The sequence below is a fragment of the Solea senegalensis genome, linkage group LG1, assembly GCF_019176455.1.
Source record: "Solea senegalensis isolate Sse05_10M linkage group LG1, IFAPA_SoseM_1, whole genome shotgun sequence".
Taxonomy (NCBI): domain Eukaryota; kingdom Metazoa; phylum Chordata; class Actinopteri; order Pleuronectiformes; family Soleidae; genus Solea; species Solea senegalensis.
The window spans coordinates 10,212,807-10,229,309 of NC_058021.1; the positions used below are offsets into that span (position 1 = coordinate 10,212,807).

General features: G+C 40.5%; 2 protein-coding genes across 3 annotated transcripts; both read right to left on the reverse strand.

Annotated features, from left to right (window-relative positions):
- Positions 1–359: 359 nt before the first annotated feature.
- Positions 360–6,277, reverse strand: stap2a (signal transducing adaptor family member 2a). Its single transcript, XM_044022454.1, has 11 exons — positions 6,048–6,277; positions 4,495–4,566; positions 4,293–4,412; positions 3,486–3,542; positions 3,244–3,395; positions 3,020–3,151; positions 2,860–2,929; positions 2,183–2,285; positions 2,003–2,098; positions 1,793–1,921; positions 360–1,458 (listed from the first exon to the last, which is right to left on the reverse strand). Exons 1-11 carry the CDS (start codon positions 6,153–6,155, stop codon positions 1,403–1,405), a joined length of 1,095 nt encoding a protein of 364 aa, XP_043878389.1. The 5' UTR covers positions 6,156–6,277; the 3' UTR covers positions 360–1,402.
- A 300-nt stretch (positions 6,278–6,577) lies between these two features.
- Positions 6,578–15,677, reverse strand: LOC122779363 (endophilin-A2-like). 2 transcript variants are annotated; one of them, XM_044041602.1, is made up of 9 exons: positions 15,482–15,677; positions 13,087–13,155; positions 12,722–12,938; positions 12,369–12,502; positions 12,090–12,248; positions 10,783–10,886; positions 10,033–10,166; positions 9,848–9,904; positions 6,578–9,255 (listed from the first exon to the last, which is right to left on the reverse strand). In XM_044041602.1, the coding sequence occupies exons 1-9, from the start codon at positions 15,524–15,526 to the stop codon at positions 9,068–9,070; spliced, it is 1,107 nt and encodes a 368-aa protein (XP_043897537.1). In that variant the 5' UTR covers positions 15,527–15,677; the 3' UTR covers positions 6,578–9,067. The 2 variants fall into 2 exon arrangements, with proteins under 2 accessions (XP_043897537.1, XP_043897547.1); XM_044041612.1 differs by lacking the exon at positions 9,848–9,904.
- Between the last annotated feature and the right edge of the window lie 826 nt (positions 15,678–16,503).

Genomic DNA, 16,503 nt, shown 5'->3' on the forward strand with positions numbered 1-16,503 from the left:
AGCTCCACTGCAATCACATACCCTGATGATTCACTGGTGTATGTACAGTAGAAGGAAGCTTGCGTACCACTGGTGATTGCACGTACCACACTTTGAGCACCATGCCACTAAAGGTCATCAAACATTTTTACTTGATCAGCATACATATGATTTCAGTATAAATCCTAAGAACTGGTCTGTATGGAAATACAGTCTTATAGTAAACTGAAAATAACCCTTTTACTTTATAATAGTCACATGTCTTCATGTAGGGATTGTCTTAAAAGTTGTTCAGTGTCCAGCCTTTTCTCTGACCATTTGTACCGTTTGTAAAAAAAAAAAAGTTGTACTTTTTGCACAATTACGACGAGGAAGAGCAATTCCATGCAAAAACAATTTAATGCCCTCAATATCTAACAAACACTACTCTTGAATAGTGGAAAAGAAGACACATCATCACATACTGTACAAACATACATGTACAAGTTCACTGTAAGGAGATGTGAGTCAGTTTGATCTGTTTAGTACAGAAATGTGAGGGGGAAAAAAAATGTTTCCCATGTAGAAATACGAGTTGTTGAATGACCCTCAGATTTATAATAAATAATCATATTGTGAGTGAAGCTGCATGTTTAGAGGTAGGGTTTAATACTGTGAGAAAACCAAAAGCCTTTGTCTGATTTGGTGTGCTGATAGTGAGGCTCCATTCCACTAGAGGGCACCCTCACATACAGTCGATTGATTTTCTTGAAGGGGAACAATGGAGAGTCTCCAAACAGGTGTGAGCACCATTGAGTCGTAGCACCATACAGTAGCACGTACACAGTAGCAGAGAATAAGAAAACACTTAACGTACAGTTAAAGTCAGGTTTGCAATGAACCACAGCAGTGTCACTTATGAATCAACAACATTATCACACAGAATGCTCAGAGCAGCAGGCAGATTGTGCAAGTTTCATTTTGCTGGCAGGCTCAACTGTTTTCAGATGGTTTTTTTTTGTTCTGTTTTGTTTTTTTTTCTTAACGTGATGAGGTGAAGGAGGAGAATCTCTGTGCTGAAACCCAGTCGTGCCTGGTTTATTTTACTTTTCACAGAGGATTAAATAGTCTGGGGTGCAGCAGTAACTTCCTCAGCTTTAGACACAGACACAGGCTCAGGTCCAGTGTGTGTCAGTGTTTTTTTCTCTGATAGGTTTTAGCTGCCAGCCATGTTGACTCAGAGTTCTTTTGTTGTGCGACTATTTGCTCGGAGGCAGTTTTGTAAACAGTTGTACGCACATGGAGAAAGCGCTAACCGGAAGTGGTGGCATTTGTAGTCCCTCGTCTTCCACCTAGAAGGCACAGGATGAGTACATAGCTGCGGTGAGAACGGGTTTGGCACTGAAGATTGAATACGCCGTGCAGAGAAGTTGTGCCTTTTAAGTCACTCCTGACTTGCTCGTCTCTTCTCCAGCTTCATTTTTAGTTCCTCATTGAGCGCTGTGGGCAGACACAAGATACACTTTGGGTTGAAGCAACTGCAGATGTCATCGACTAGGGCTCAGCACAGTGTGATAAACAGCACTCACTTTAATGTGTTTGTGGTGAATTAACAATTGTGAATGGGGAAAATTGTTATTATTATGTAGGAGTGACCTGAAAAGTTTGCTAACATGAGACCTAGTGACTTATTATTACGTGCTACAAGGAAGAGCCTGCATCTTTGCAGTCATTCCAGGATCCAGTGAGTTATTATGATCTCATAATGGGTTCTTGTTTTTTTCACTTTATGTAAAATGTGCACTAAAAAGTCACATTCCTATTATCTACTCACTGTGTGCAAGAGGTGAAGGGGAGAGAATGAGTCGTCTCATTGGGTTTGTGGGTGAGGCTGGCACTGGTGAGGTCAAAATACGGCGGTCCGGGGCGGGGGACCTGGACAGGGGACTACTGGACCAACGATCTGCAGCAGAATGAAAAGCAGTGATTATTGTAGTTATCTGTCTGTGACTGTCTGTTTGCGTTTGATGTCAAAGAGACAAACCTTGTTTTGGTGGCAGGGCAGGAGCCTTTGGGAGGGGGCTTAGCGGGGCAGTGTGGAGAATCCTTTCTCCGTTTTCATCATTGGCAGAAACGTATGCTGATGGCATTATAAAAAAAACAAAGCATGGTTGGACTCTTAGATTAAATGTGAAAAGGTTAGACGATAAAATGTGTGTCTTACTGATGTTCTCCTCATACGGCTCCTCCAGTAGGAAAGGTTGTAATGTCCCTGCTGTCTTCTCTACCAGGGCATCAATGACTTCATGAAGTGTAGCACAGGGAATCTGGAAGATGAAACCTGTTGTGTTATATGCCAAATAAAACTGAAATTGGAGCGAAAATGTGCTTAGTTTTCATCTTTGTAAATTAATTTCATACATACGCCTTTTGCGTTCATATGAAGTATATTTATTTTTTTATAATATAAGGAGTTGTGTATCATTACCACAGCAATTTACCCAAGGTGGCTGATCTGTGCCGTGTGAGCACTAAGGGTTAAAATGGCATCTTTTGTTCGAAAACTAGCAAACCTGCTCTGAAAGCCAAGTAAAAGGAAATCATTTTAAAAACAAAAGTTAGTTTGTATGTTGTAGTTCTGACATCTTGGAACTGTGTTTTTAATTTTCTATTTTTCATGTCCCACCTCCTAAAAGTAGTGAAGGTTTTCTACCTTTTCATGTTTTTAATCCAAGTCAGGGATGCTTTGACCTCATATTTGTTTGGTTTTGTGAATCAGGTTTCAGCCATGATGTAACAATCCACATTAAAAACTGTTTCTTCAATCATATCACACTTGCCACTTGGAAGTAACATAAATCAATGAGTAAGTAAAAAAAATATCAGTTATAACAGACTTACAGGATTTTCTACATCAATGACATAACCGCCTTGGTCCCTCTGCGTCACGCGGTAATGTCTGAACACTGACCTATAAATAAAAAAAAAAGGACACACAGAAAGTGAAGACGGTGTAGTGTATTTGCAGCTGTGGTGTCCAGATGTTCGGCAGCTGTTTTACCCATTCAGGTCTTGTCGTGTGGTAACAGCTAGTGAACATCCATCTCTGCCTGGACGGAGCAACATGTTGCCACAGTCTGGATGTCTCTCAAGCAGAACTTCAGCTTCTGTTCGGGATACAGGTCGAAAGCACCTGCACACGCGCACACGCACACACAGAGGAAAAGGTCTGCACACACAGTAACACAGCCACACACCCTGTTATGAACACCGAGGAGAACTCACGGTGGGATCTCTCCTACTAAAGGCACGGAGAGCGGTGAAGGAGGAGCGCGCGTGGGAGTGCGAATTCTCCGCCTGGATCTTTCTTTGTCCACCACCTCCTTCAGCATCTGCAGTTGTCCCGGCAGCAACGTGAGACAGGACGGCACGTTGAGCTGGAATTGGGGTGGAAGAGGTGGAGTTTCTTATTAAACTACACCAAGACAAAGATGCTGTGAAACGTTGCATGAAAGAGGAATACTTACATCAATGACAGAGTAAAGGAAACCTTTCCACAGCTCCCTTGATTCTAAGTTAGGTGCCTGGAAAAAAAAACCAATGACAACTTTTCAGATCACGAAGCTAATGAGACGATGAGAAGAAAGTCTTTTAAAATGTATAAATTATTTTCATTTGGCAGATATTGAAATGAAATGAATACTTTTCTGGTAAGAATATTGTATGAAGTATGATTTTTCATTACCTCAGAATGAGCCTTAATTATATTTATATCAGGAGCTGGGTCAGCTCTTCAGAGGCCCCCTGTTTAGACCACCATGTACCCACAATGGACAAAACCAAACATCTTTGGAGTTTTCATAATCACTGAAGGCTACATAAGTTCTCTAACACACTTGTTGGAATATTCAACTGCAACATTCAGCATTTTACACACCGCCCCTTTATGTAGTTTTAGGATTAAAACTAGTTCTGTTTAGAAAGATTATATATTTTTGACCACCTTATACTGTGTCTGGTTTAATGGAGGGTCATTCTTTATGCAATTTTTCTTCTTATTCTTTGTGATTTTAATCTAAAAAAGCACAGGGGTTACTGATCACATTAACAATGGCTTTGTTCAGCTTATGTAAGTCGGGAAAGTATGACAGTGGATCAGCATGCATTCGGAAACTGAGGAAGCTAAATGGAACTCAGCCATCATTCATTTGATTACTTACAGCTGTGATTTCCCTACTGTGACCTGTCAAAATGGCCCTTTGTAAATGTTAGATGAACTCTGATTTCAAAGAGTATTGTAGATTATCTGTAGCTAAATAATAAAACAGAATTACTGTAAGTTTAGTTTCCCCATCCTTCATGCGCAGAATGAGTCTGGCTGCCTCCAGGTTTCTGTCTCGGCTGCAATCGTCCTTCAGGGAGACAAATCCACTGAGGTCCAACTTTTCCACATACTGTAATGCGCACACATACATGTTATTGTCAGAACAGTGTGATGCACAGTAAACTAAATGTATACGACTTGTCCACACTTACATGACTGTCCTTTGCAGTATTGAAGAAATACAAGGAATTCCCACACAGGCAGGTCCAGAGTCGCCGGGACGCCTGACACACAGGAAAATAGGGAGGAAAAAAAAAGGAAACGAAAGCAGTGACAATAAATCCATTGCTCTCTCCCACATCTGTGTAATGGATATTTCCATTTTTATTGCTCTCCCATTTCCTGTCCCATGAGAAAGATAGAGAGAGGGCCTCAGCTGTGGTCAATCTGCGACCATGGATGAGCGACACATCCTGCACCTGAACCATGCAAGCTCATATTACATTTCAATGAGCCTAATTGGGAAGGGGGCTTACCCATGTGTCCCATACATTATTATGTTACATGGAAGACAAATCACACAGAATAACCCTTTTTTATAATATATAATATTGCCACTGTGACTGTGCTTTTGCTACATTGGACCGGCAATTTGGAGAATAACATGTGGACAATTCACTAGGTCAGAATTGAACTGCGACTGATGATGTTGTAGCAGTCCTACTGTTTGTAACATACAGTGTTAATTAAACAAAAGGACACAGCTTCTAATTCAGCAGGTCCCAAACAGGGGGGCCCAGTCCCCAGTGGGGGCCACCATAGCCCTTTTGATAATGTCATTTCTATATGTAAAATACAGTTGAGTCAGAGGAAAAAGAAATTAAGAGTAACATTGAAGATTTAGTCATTAAAAACACTATAACTATATAAGAGTTAAGCAAGCTGAATGACCTCATGTATCACAGTAGCACAAAGTAAAAAACTAAACAAAAACAAAAACTGATGGTGAAGTTCTCATTCAAGGCCTGGCTATTTGGTAAGGCGTTGTAGTGTATAAGAACTAGTGACATCGAATGATGAGACCGCAGATCATAACAATTGGAGGACTCCTCAGCTCACACCTCTGCTTCCCGAGCATGTACTGTATGTCATTTTTCCTCTTCCTCATTTGTGTATGGTGTAGTAAGCCCCCGCTTCAAAAATGCTCAACAAACTGTTGGGTATATGGTTATATGCTCGTCTTGCAATTTATTGATTATCACGGAATCGTTGTATCGTGATATTATTGGTATTGTGGACTGTGCATCTCATATCTTACCATGAGGAACCCTGTGATTCCAACCCCTAATATATATAGACAAATATAGGAACACTCACCCAGTACTTGCATACAAAAATGGTTAATGGTAACAACCATAAAAATATCTCCTTTAAGATTATTCATGTGATATTATTCAAAATGCAAGTTGAAGCAACGTTTTGACAGCAACACCCGGTTTCCTAGACGCACGCGTCGTGATTTGTTCAGAAACTGCTCGATTCTAAGCCACAGGAAACTGAAAGCACAAAAATCAAACATGAGATCCGCTATGTGGAAAAATATCCCCAGCAGCAGCAGCCTCGCCCATTCTGTCACAATAAGGAAGTTGACAGCTCAGTGGGGATGAGGGGGGGAACCAGCCGGTGTCCAACGCATAGACACCCATATACACAGACAGCATGCACTGAGACAACATGGCACTGGATCTGCACCGGCAAAACACACCTTTTCTTTCGGTCCTCTCTTCTCCAGGAACCCCTCGTAGTAGCAGGGTGGAAGCTGCGCCCGGGGTCCCCCCGGCCCGGACCGCTGTCTGACGGGTGCAGCCGCCATGAGTGTCGCTGGCTGGACACCGAGGACAAAGGGTATCCGAGTAATTCTGGGAGTGACACGCCTTCCTCGATGAGATACAGCGCTGTGGCACTATTTCAACAGCTGGCTGGTGGTGTAGACTCCTGTGTGTGTGTGTGTGTGTGTGTGTGTGTGTGAAGGTGCAGATTAACAATTGAGTGGTTTTGTTCAGCGATATATGTTCAGACTGTGGGTGTTCATTGGACAAAAATGAGCAATACTGTGCAGGCAGATGAATGTAAAGAAAAAGCAGGTTGGCAGCAAGCAAGTAAAAACAAATTACAGTCACACGCCTTAGATATTTTCAATCATTAATATAATTTAATTCTTTGAAATTAAAAAAGGCCAATTCAGTGGCTGTATTTTTTTTGTACAGACACAACAGAACCAAATGACTTTTTTTTTTTACCAGCATCCATTCCCCTTTGTAAAACAAACAAGATTACATTTAATATAAAGGTAGAACATATATCCTATAGATAATCCAGGATAATCTGACTTTAAATCTCCCATAGTCACAGTTACGAAAGGCATCCACTGCCCGACACACAGAAGCTGTAAATGAAGACACATGCAAAGTGGATACATTTTTTTTAAACGGACAATACCACTAAGATTGTGCATAACACATATAAAGCATTCAAAGGCCAATAATACTTCATTTATTATATATTGGTTCAATGTTGGGCCACATCTGGGTACGGCTGTGAATCGAACCATCTCAGATAGTAGGGCACAGATAGGTGATAAACGTCAGCTGCAGTCGTCAGACGACTATTTAAACTGTGGCAGTAAGAGGACATAAAAATTGATCTTAGCTCTTTTTTGTCCACAACATTAATCATCACAAGCTGCATAATAGCTCAACCTGAGCCCCTGACCCTCCTTTCCCCTATCCAACTCCAGGCTTTTAATTACGAATAATGAGAAATAAGAACCCACACCTGAACCACAGGCACAGCCAAACACTATGGCCCGACATGAAACATGAATAACACAGAAGACATGCTAATATAACATTAGGAGGCACAAACTATGATAAAGAGATTATACCGGGGATGGACCTGGAGACTGAGATCCGGAGGCACCATGGGACTAGGATGGGGCAGATAATGAGAAAGGGGGCAGGGGTATGAGGGCAGGTGGTGAATAAAGAGGAGTGGGGGAGGAAGGGCATAATCCAGCACTGTGTGCCCTTCCCTTATGAAAAAGGCCTGTCTGTTCCACTAGCAGTTTAAATAGAAATGGGAGAAATGAGTGGGGTGGGGGTGGTCTAACAAGGGGATCATGACAAGAGGAGAAAGTTGGCAATTTAGTGAAAAGCACAAACCCTCACAGTTCATATTCATGCTTGTAATGGGCTTAAGTGAGACTGAAAACCAGCCATTGTACCAAGACCAAACGTATTATTAGTAAAACCTCAACACAATAGTTAGGAGTGAGCATCTGTCAGTTGCAGCCGAGGAATGAGGCAGGTACAAAAACATCCAATACATAATTCCTATGCTACAAACTAAAGTATACATCAGAATACCAAAGCCAAGCTTACCCCAGCACAGAGGGAGAATGTACATCACAGATTGCAAATTCATTGACTAACGGTTGAATCGAGAGTCCACAAAACACTGTCAAGTGACACTGCCAGCAGCATCTCTAGAGCCTGAGAAAACAGAGGGACTTAAGGAATGTACGACAATGGTTTCAGCGTAATGTAAATCACTTAGGGTGTGGGGGGGAAGAAAATCACATAGCATTACTAAGCTGCCCCTGTGATGAAAACAAATGTCTGCTTCTGCTTATTAGATAAAACGGGAAGATAATGCACTGAACCATTAATTGTGTATAAACGTGTACTTTTGCCGTCAAAAAATAGCTGCAAACTGTCTGCAACTTCTCTTTGGTTTGCGGAGAAAAGAAGGTGGTGTTAACTGAAAAAGACCTGAGGCACATTGACTCACTAAGTCAGCAATAATTAGAATGTACCAAAAAAATGTGTGTATTTACGGGCCCCCTTCAGTCCTTTAGAAGCAAAATCTACTCAAAACCACTGTGTGACAGGAGTCTATCAGTTTCATCTAGACATGCTTTTTCTTTCCCTTCATATAATGGACACTCAGTTTCCCCCATCAGTGCCCATTTAATCACCAAAAACAAATCATTACTTCATTTGGCCATCACTTTCATTTCCACAGATGTCATCAAAATCTATACTTTACTTTTTGAGTTAAGATGCTCACAGACCTCCCAATCAAAGTGACCACCAGATGGCAGTGGAGGATAGTTTCAGACATCATCAGAAAGCAGCCTGTCCTCCATGTTGAGCCCATAACAAAAGTACTGTAGTCTTGAGGCACTGAGGCGACAAATGGGAGTGTAGACAACAGTGCGTAAAAAAAACAAAAGGCATGCATATACCTGCATGTGTGTAGTACCAATATGAGAAATACATAGAAAAAAAAAATATCACACTGTAAAAATAAAACAGGAATATCGCAATAAAGTAGTTGCACTTCTTAGTGTTTGTGGATACTAATGGACACGATATCGCAGATGTCATTTTATCATAATCTTTCATCCTCAGTCCTGGTGATGGGATTGTAATGTACAAAAAGTGCACAGGTGCATAAAGAATGGATATAAAGTCTCAGGATGTGGTAAATGCACTCTGACATTAGACACTTCTCACTTTTCTTGTTGAACCTACTTCCATTCTTACAAATCCATTTTACTCATGAGAATGGACAAAAGGCAAATAACCTGGATACAAATATTAGGTCCCTGTCTTGAGATGTTTGCCCTTAAATTTCAATAAACATGTCTTTTGGTTCAATAAAGTCAACAATCTATAATCCCCCCTTTCCATGACCGGTTGTCTCCCTCTTGCCTTGCTGCATTCAGTAGGGTAGAGGCACCACTACTTCCACATAGTTGTTGGGGAAGAATCCTGATTTTCCACGAATGGTTCCCTCAAACCAGTTCTCATCGATTTTGCTGATTAGTGTGATGATGTCACCCTCGCGGAAGCCCAGTTCGCTCTCGTTCTCCGGCTCAAAGTCATAAAGGGCTTTACAGCATGGCTCGGCTACAAAAAGAAAAGCAAAAAAATGAATTCTTTGAAATGAGCAGTTGTCCTTCAAAGACGAGATCATGAACACCAGTGATTTTCCAATGCGTTTCCCAGTAAGACTCTGGAATAGACCATAAAATGTAAGTTAATAAAACAGTTTAGTCATTAAGAGAGGTAAAGAGAATCCTTCTGAAGCTCAAGATCAAATTTGCATTTTATTTTATCAACTGGATATGCTGACAAAATAAAACAAGTCATGTGGTGATTTTTCTCAAGGTTCAGAAGTTTCAAGGAAAAGGTTGTCAGATACATACAATTCAGCACCAGGTTGCCCGATAGTTTAAAACAACAATAGACTTGCTATGGTTTGTATGTGTCTGCAGCCTTGATATGACAGTACTCCTCAAACTGACAAGCCCCACCTCGCTCTGGGATCCTGACAGACAGGACACACTGGACCCAACAAACACCTCTCAACAATGTTAGTGAAAAGTTGACACAGACATTAATGCAGCTCTCTGCCACACAGATGTACAACAAGAGTGAGTGACAGCAGAGAAACGGAGTAGGTTCTTTGTGTAAGTGACAGCTTCATCTATCCACTCACGTGGCCTGCTCTTGACGGAGTTCCTTTGGAAAGAAGGACCTTGATAATGTGCAGGGGCTGGTTAACGTCACAAAGGAAACACACATCAGTCTTGAGCATATTGACTTTGCCAATATTCCTACTTGGGTATAGGCCATAAACACACAAGCACACTGCCCTGACAAAATATTCAGAGGTAAATTTACCGGGTGAATAAGCTGGAGGACTGGTTGCAGAAGGTGAGTATCCTCCATTGGACTGGTCCAACTCCGCAAAGTCAAATTGTGGTCTAGGTTTGGGTGTGTATTCTTGTCTTGGACAGTTTTGAGCCTCAGTCACCCTGAATACGAAAGAAAGAAAGAAACCATTACCTCTGTGAGATGCAGCAATATAGATCCTATAAGGTCAAACAAAGATATATCAATCCAGCTTCCTGTGGGAAATACCACAGTTAACATCAAATATTTTGTTATTCCAAAATTAGAAATTGATATGACAGTACTCCTCACACTGACAAGCCCCACCTCGCTCTGGGATCCTGACAGACAGGACACACTGGAGTAACATGAATTGGACAGTGGTAAATAACATCTACAACTAAAAAATGAAAATGAATCATTTATTTTTAAAGCCCTGGATTGCAGATAAACACAACTTCCTATATATTTTGAAGCTTCTACTTTTGTCTGTTAACGTTTATCAAGCTAAGAGAAACATTTTTTTTTTCTTAAATAGTAGTCAAAAAAAACATTACAACATATATATATATTTCCCCCCACAAAACAATCACAATGTTTAAGAAAAATAAGTGATTTAAGCTGAGCATCCGTCACTGCTGTTGGTAATCAGATAGGTATGTATGAATAAATGGCTGAATCATACCACGTCACGAGCCAAAGGACACAGCCTCAACATATCAAAGGTATGTCATTTTTAAAAATAGACATTGTGCTGACCTTTTTTTCAGTCCATCAGAAAGATCATCCAGGACCTGCACAGCTTCTCTGTGGTACTGCAGCAGAGACTCCACAAAGGAGGACAGCTGACTCACCTGCTCCACCTACATGCACATAAAAATGATTTTAGCATGAGACCAAACCCAAAAACATGTCTTGATTCACATCACCTGGTTGAGTGCATTCCACTTCTATTTCTGCCACTTGCCATTCCTACTTCATTACAGAGTCATTATTGTTTATAAAAATAACATCACGCGGGATGCTCTGAAACACCTCATTAAGACATGCAAACACCTCACAGAACGGGTTTAGCTGGCTCACAAGACTGCAAGTCACTGTGGAAAAAAGGTTTGTCACCCGACACAGTGTACGTCCTCAAACTATTCTCCTCTGTCGTAAGTGATATCAGTGAGCGAGATAGTGGCGCAGCTGAGGCCCGAGACAATGACCCAAGAAATGAGTGGGAGAAGGAATAAGAAGGGATGAAAGTGTTACCACTCCTGAGTTGTTAAGACATCTTTGGTACTTTTATTATAAATAAAATTATTCACTATTATATTATTATTGCACAAGTAACTTTGCAACATAAAGCCTGCCCCACACTGGAGGATTTTAAAATCTCACTTGAGACCACAGACACAAAAAACGTTGTTTTCAATGTTTTAATCCTGAGAAATCACCGACTACACGATCCAGTCAACACGCAGAACCACAAACCTGGCGGTTAATCAAACAATTTCAGGGAGGAGATTCCAAGGATTTGGGACCTCACAGAAACTCACGTGATTTAACGTGACTTCAGAATATAAACAGAGTAGACATGGAGGCGGACTCTCTGCGTCGTCAGTTAATAGCTGTTGTGTGCTCGCGATGTTTTGTGCTGAGAAACGCAAAAAACTGTGGCTGAAGTCATGACTGAGAATCAACTTGGCTTGTACAAGTGATGGTTCTAAAACAAATACGCAACATCTGTTTCCTGGTCAGCTCACTCTCATTGGTTATTGTGGGGTTCTGCTCACGCCACAATCACTGTTCAGTCGTAAATATCAACATTTCTGAGTGTGTTTTATTACTCCTTTACTCTTAGTAAATATCACAGTTATTACAAACATTGGTGTACAAGGTTCAACATGCATGAATAATACTGTTGTAAGTGTATTTTCTACCTTGTATTATTATTATTATTATTATAATAAAGTCAGCTTATATGCAATTGTTAAATCACCATTTGAATGTGGTGCATTAAAAAAGTGTGGGACATCTGCAAAGCGAGGTTAATTGGGTTTTGACTACAGGCTACTCACATCTGTTTCCAGCAGGTTATGCATGGAGCTCTCAGCCATTTCTTTAGACTCATGGAATTTCTCCAGGGCCTGTCGGATCTCTTCATCTGGGATTTTACCTTGACGCTTCTTTTTATAGTCATAGTCCAGACGGCGGCTCTCAAGCTTCTTCAGGTGATGCTGAGGGGAAACGAAAAGTAAAGAATGAGAGGTGGATGAGCTCTACTTAAGTGTACAGTATTAAAGAGTTTTCACTTCCAGTGTTTGTAAAACACACATATACCACATCTTTGATTATACCTGAATGTCTTTGATGTCCCTCTCAGCGACAGACTGCAGTGGGTCAATAAAGTTCTGCTTCACGTCAATATCCAGAGAGTTTTTGACCTCACACATCCTCCTCATGCCCTCTCCTACCTCTATTAGAGCACCACCTACAGTACGCACACACAAAATCACTGACTTCAGAGATGGTAGGGCATTGTGAGGCATGTTAACAGTAATTATTATTTATGTAAAGAAAAAGAAAACATGAAAAACAATGAGTATATGTACTCTTTTTGTACCCATCGCCCCATCATATTATGTTTTAACTGGCCCATACTTTAAAAACATACACCATTACATTAATTTATACTGACACACACACTTACCAAAATTGGTGTTACCGCCCAAATCCTGTCCATATTTAATCATGCAATCTCCAAGGAGGCCCTCGGGCTGGGGGTAGCCCAGATTATTCTCCTGGCCACGCATTTTGGACATACCAGTGAGCATGGTAAGCTTAGCTCTCATTGCAGGGTTGGGCTGGATGTACTCTGATGTTTTATTCATGACTTCCACCATTGCTTTGCTGGTGATATCAGCTTTCTGGTGATACAGGTAGAGGAGAGAAAATGATTCCCAAGTGTGCTTTTGACACTATTAAAATGTGTTGAGCTATTAATTTGTGTTTCTTAAAGTGATATTAACACAAGATATTGCTCATCAACGTATAAATCATTTGTAAATAATTCACCCTTTCGAGGTCCCTGAAGTCTTCATCCAGTTTGGTTCCCTCTGCACCGCCGACTTTCTCACTCATCAACTGTGATGAAAAAGCAAACAGAGTACGGGTCAATTTAAATCCTGCCAGTTTATGCATTATGTTCTCTATCATTTCTGGTCTCCACAGAATAAGGTCATCTACGGAGATGAATTTCTGGAACAGAGGCTCGCACAAGGACACTTTTGCAGTGCAGTGTTTTACTGGCAAATCAATCTGATCATTGTCATTAGAAATTCCCAGCTGGTTGAAACATTTTCCATAATTTTATTTGTCAAGGAATAAGGAATATAAGCCCAAGGAATTTCCCATGTATTCATGTCCATGGAATCACGGCTGTAAATAGAGCCTACAGCTTTCTCTTTTCCATCAGACCAGCACACACACAGCAGTTTCCATCACTACACCCACATTCATGGATACTTTTACTAAACACATGTTACCGTCATCTTACTCTCACTCACAAATTCTTATTGTTACTAACACATGGCACATATATACTGTACTTTGACAGACTTAAGTCCTGTGCATGTGGCTGGCAGGCCGTACAGAGACTAGTTCTGTAAGTACTTCCTATACATGCATTCTCTTTTGGTTAAACTTGGTGCAGCTATCAGAAATACATAACAATTAAAACTCAGACAAGATGGGTTGATCAATACAGTATCTGGTTTATAGAACACACAGGCCTGGCAAAATTGAAACACTGGTTTATTTGAATAGAATTCAGTCCAACTGCTTTTTAATTAGATTGAACAAATCTCTCTCAACAATACGATGTTGTGTAGATGTGGGAAAAAAAAAACACCCTTTTCACCACATCTGGTTTCATAACTGGAAACAAATGTTTTTGTTCAGCACACCTACCAGACCTGCCCGTCTCAGACAGACTAGGTTAGATAATGTATATGGAAACTTTTTTGAAAGCCATAACTATGCATGCAGTGTGGTAAATGGATACAGCATTGGATCTGGTAAAACATTGCTGGGAACTGAGGTGCTTGCCTTGTCAAACCAAAACCTTTGCCCAATTATGTCTTTAAAGACATAATTGGTTTAAAAAAAAAATTACTTTTTTATGCCCATTCAAAATGTAATAAATTTCATTATATTTTTATGACAAGAACCCTGTTAAGTAACTGAACTTAGACAACTTATTATCCACCCTCCACCTTGCCTTATTTCTTTCATGGCATCAATGAGAGTGTGCAACACTTGTAGGTCAGAGGTTGGCTAAAGAAAGGCAAAGTGTTTAGCATATGAATCATACATTTATTGTACTAGAGTTCCAATGTTTTAAGTATTCATGGTGGGGTTTGCCCAGTATTACATCCATAATCAGTTTTCTGATAAGGAATTAAGATTTAAGATCCTTCTAAATGCCAGATATCAGTGCATTCACACAAAAATGTGTTATTTCTGCTTTACAGTCAATGTAATCACTATATCCGTCTTGAGGTTTACATGGGAACTGGAAGCTGGTTTGGGCAGAGTACTCACATAGACAGGATTCCATTACCCACAATCAGGCACACACCCACTGAGCGAAAACTCACTTCAACACAACATGTTTAGGGAAATATAATTTTATTTAAAAATTGAAAATAAGATTCAATCTTTACTAGAGTTTTACATAAAGAGATAATATCTGCGTCTTATTGACATTGTAGATATATAGTTTTTTGTGGGTCAGACCATTGAAAAAGAGATGTTTAAATAGCAACTAGACGAGGTGGTGGTCACGTCACCTGAGTTAAACACTTGAAATCACAGTTGTTACTAAGAGATTAGAGTTGCCGGGTTGGAGCAGTAATGTCACCAGAACACACGAGCCACTTTGTTTTTAGTGTTTTGAAAACTCCATAGATAACACACAAGGACACCACTTTGGAAAGAGGGCATGAAATCAACGCCGACTTCACAACATAGCAAGTCGAAAACAAACGCCAGCCACACACACACACTTCTGCAGCATTAGTAACATTAGCCGATTTAAACGTCAATCTTGTAAATTGGCTTCGACAAGCCTGACAACAAAGCTAACGACACGTACCCAACATGCTTCAAAATCCAATCAATTATAGCGGAATACATAGTTATTAACAACTGAAAGTACTACTGTACCAGTCCTCTGTATATTTGTCAGGGGTTAACAGTAAGCTAACCTGTTGACAATTATTCGATATAATAACCACCATAACTATTTGTGTTCTCACGAACACACTTGCACATTGCAGTGTTTAACCAAGAAAACAAGTGTTAGCCAAGTTCATAACGTCTTCCAGCTATCTCGAAACTAGCGCAGTCAACGTAACTACAGCTAGCTTCTAGGCTATCCCGGCTAACGTCAGAAAAGTAGCGCGTTTACCTGGCTCGCTTTGTAAAACTGCTTCTTAAACCCCGCGACGGACATCTTGCCCCGTCAAAGTTGCCTCCTGTACGTCGACGTGGAGATGTGCGTGTTTAAAACAGCTGCAGTGAGTTTGTAGTTTACGGGGGGAAACAGCAGCAACACGTCTGAAAACTTTGCACCGTGAATATGAAACTTGCTAGGCAACCACAATTTCCTGGCCCCAGCTCAAAGTGGGAGGCTCCATCCTGGTAAATAATAAAATGGGTCAACACGCCCAGGTTTGCACAGCTATTCTTCTTAGGACCCCGCATTGATTCATTCAGCAGCATAAACGACCTTAACCATAACTTAACAATAACCCTTATCTTAACCTAACCACGAATGCAATCTTAGTTAACCAGTCCTTCAGAAATGAAGTTCTGCCTCGGGGACCAGGTTTTGGTCCCCATGAGGGCTACTTTTCCTGTCAAAGTCAATGTTTATGTCAGAAAAGGAACTAAAGAAGCACCACAGCACGTTTTCTTTAGAACCACGGTTCTCAAATTGTGGTACGTGTACCACCAGTGGTACATAAGCTTTCTTTAATTGTACTTGGAGGAAAAGTACTGGAGTGGAAATACTGTTTGGGGTGTATAGAAAATGAAACAAAAACAAATAATAACAATAAATGAAATAATAATAATTAGTGTCACCTTATCTCTTGCTCCATCTTACTCTATACCAGTGTGTGAAGTATGTGAGGAAGAGGATGATGATGAGAGAGAAAATGATCTTATTGGGAATAAATCTGCTCCCTGTAGCTGACTTTACTTGGCCTATTTACACCACAGTATTTTAACGTTAGTGATAATGTTGTTACTTTAAGAGCTCAATATTTTCTCAGGTGGTACTTGATATAAAAGGTGTGACAACCACTGCTTTAGCCCCTTACCCTAACCTTTATCAAATCAAAGTCTTTGATTTATCAAAGTGACTTTGTAGAACTGCTACAATGTCCACACATTAAGTGAGCAACACTTACATTATCTGCGAATGAG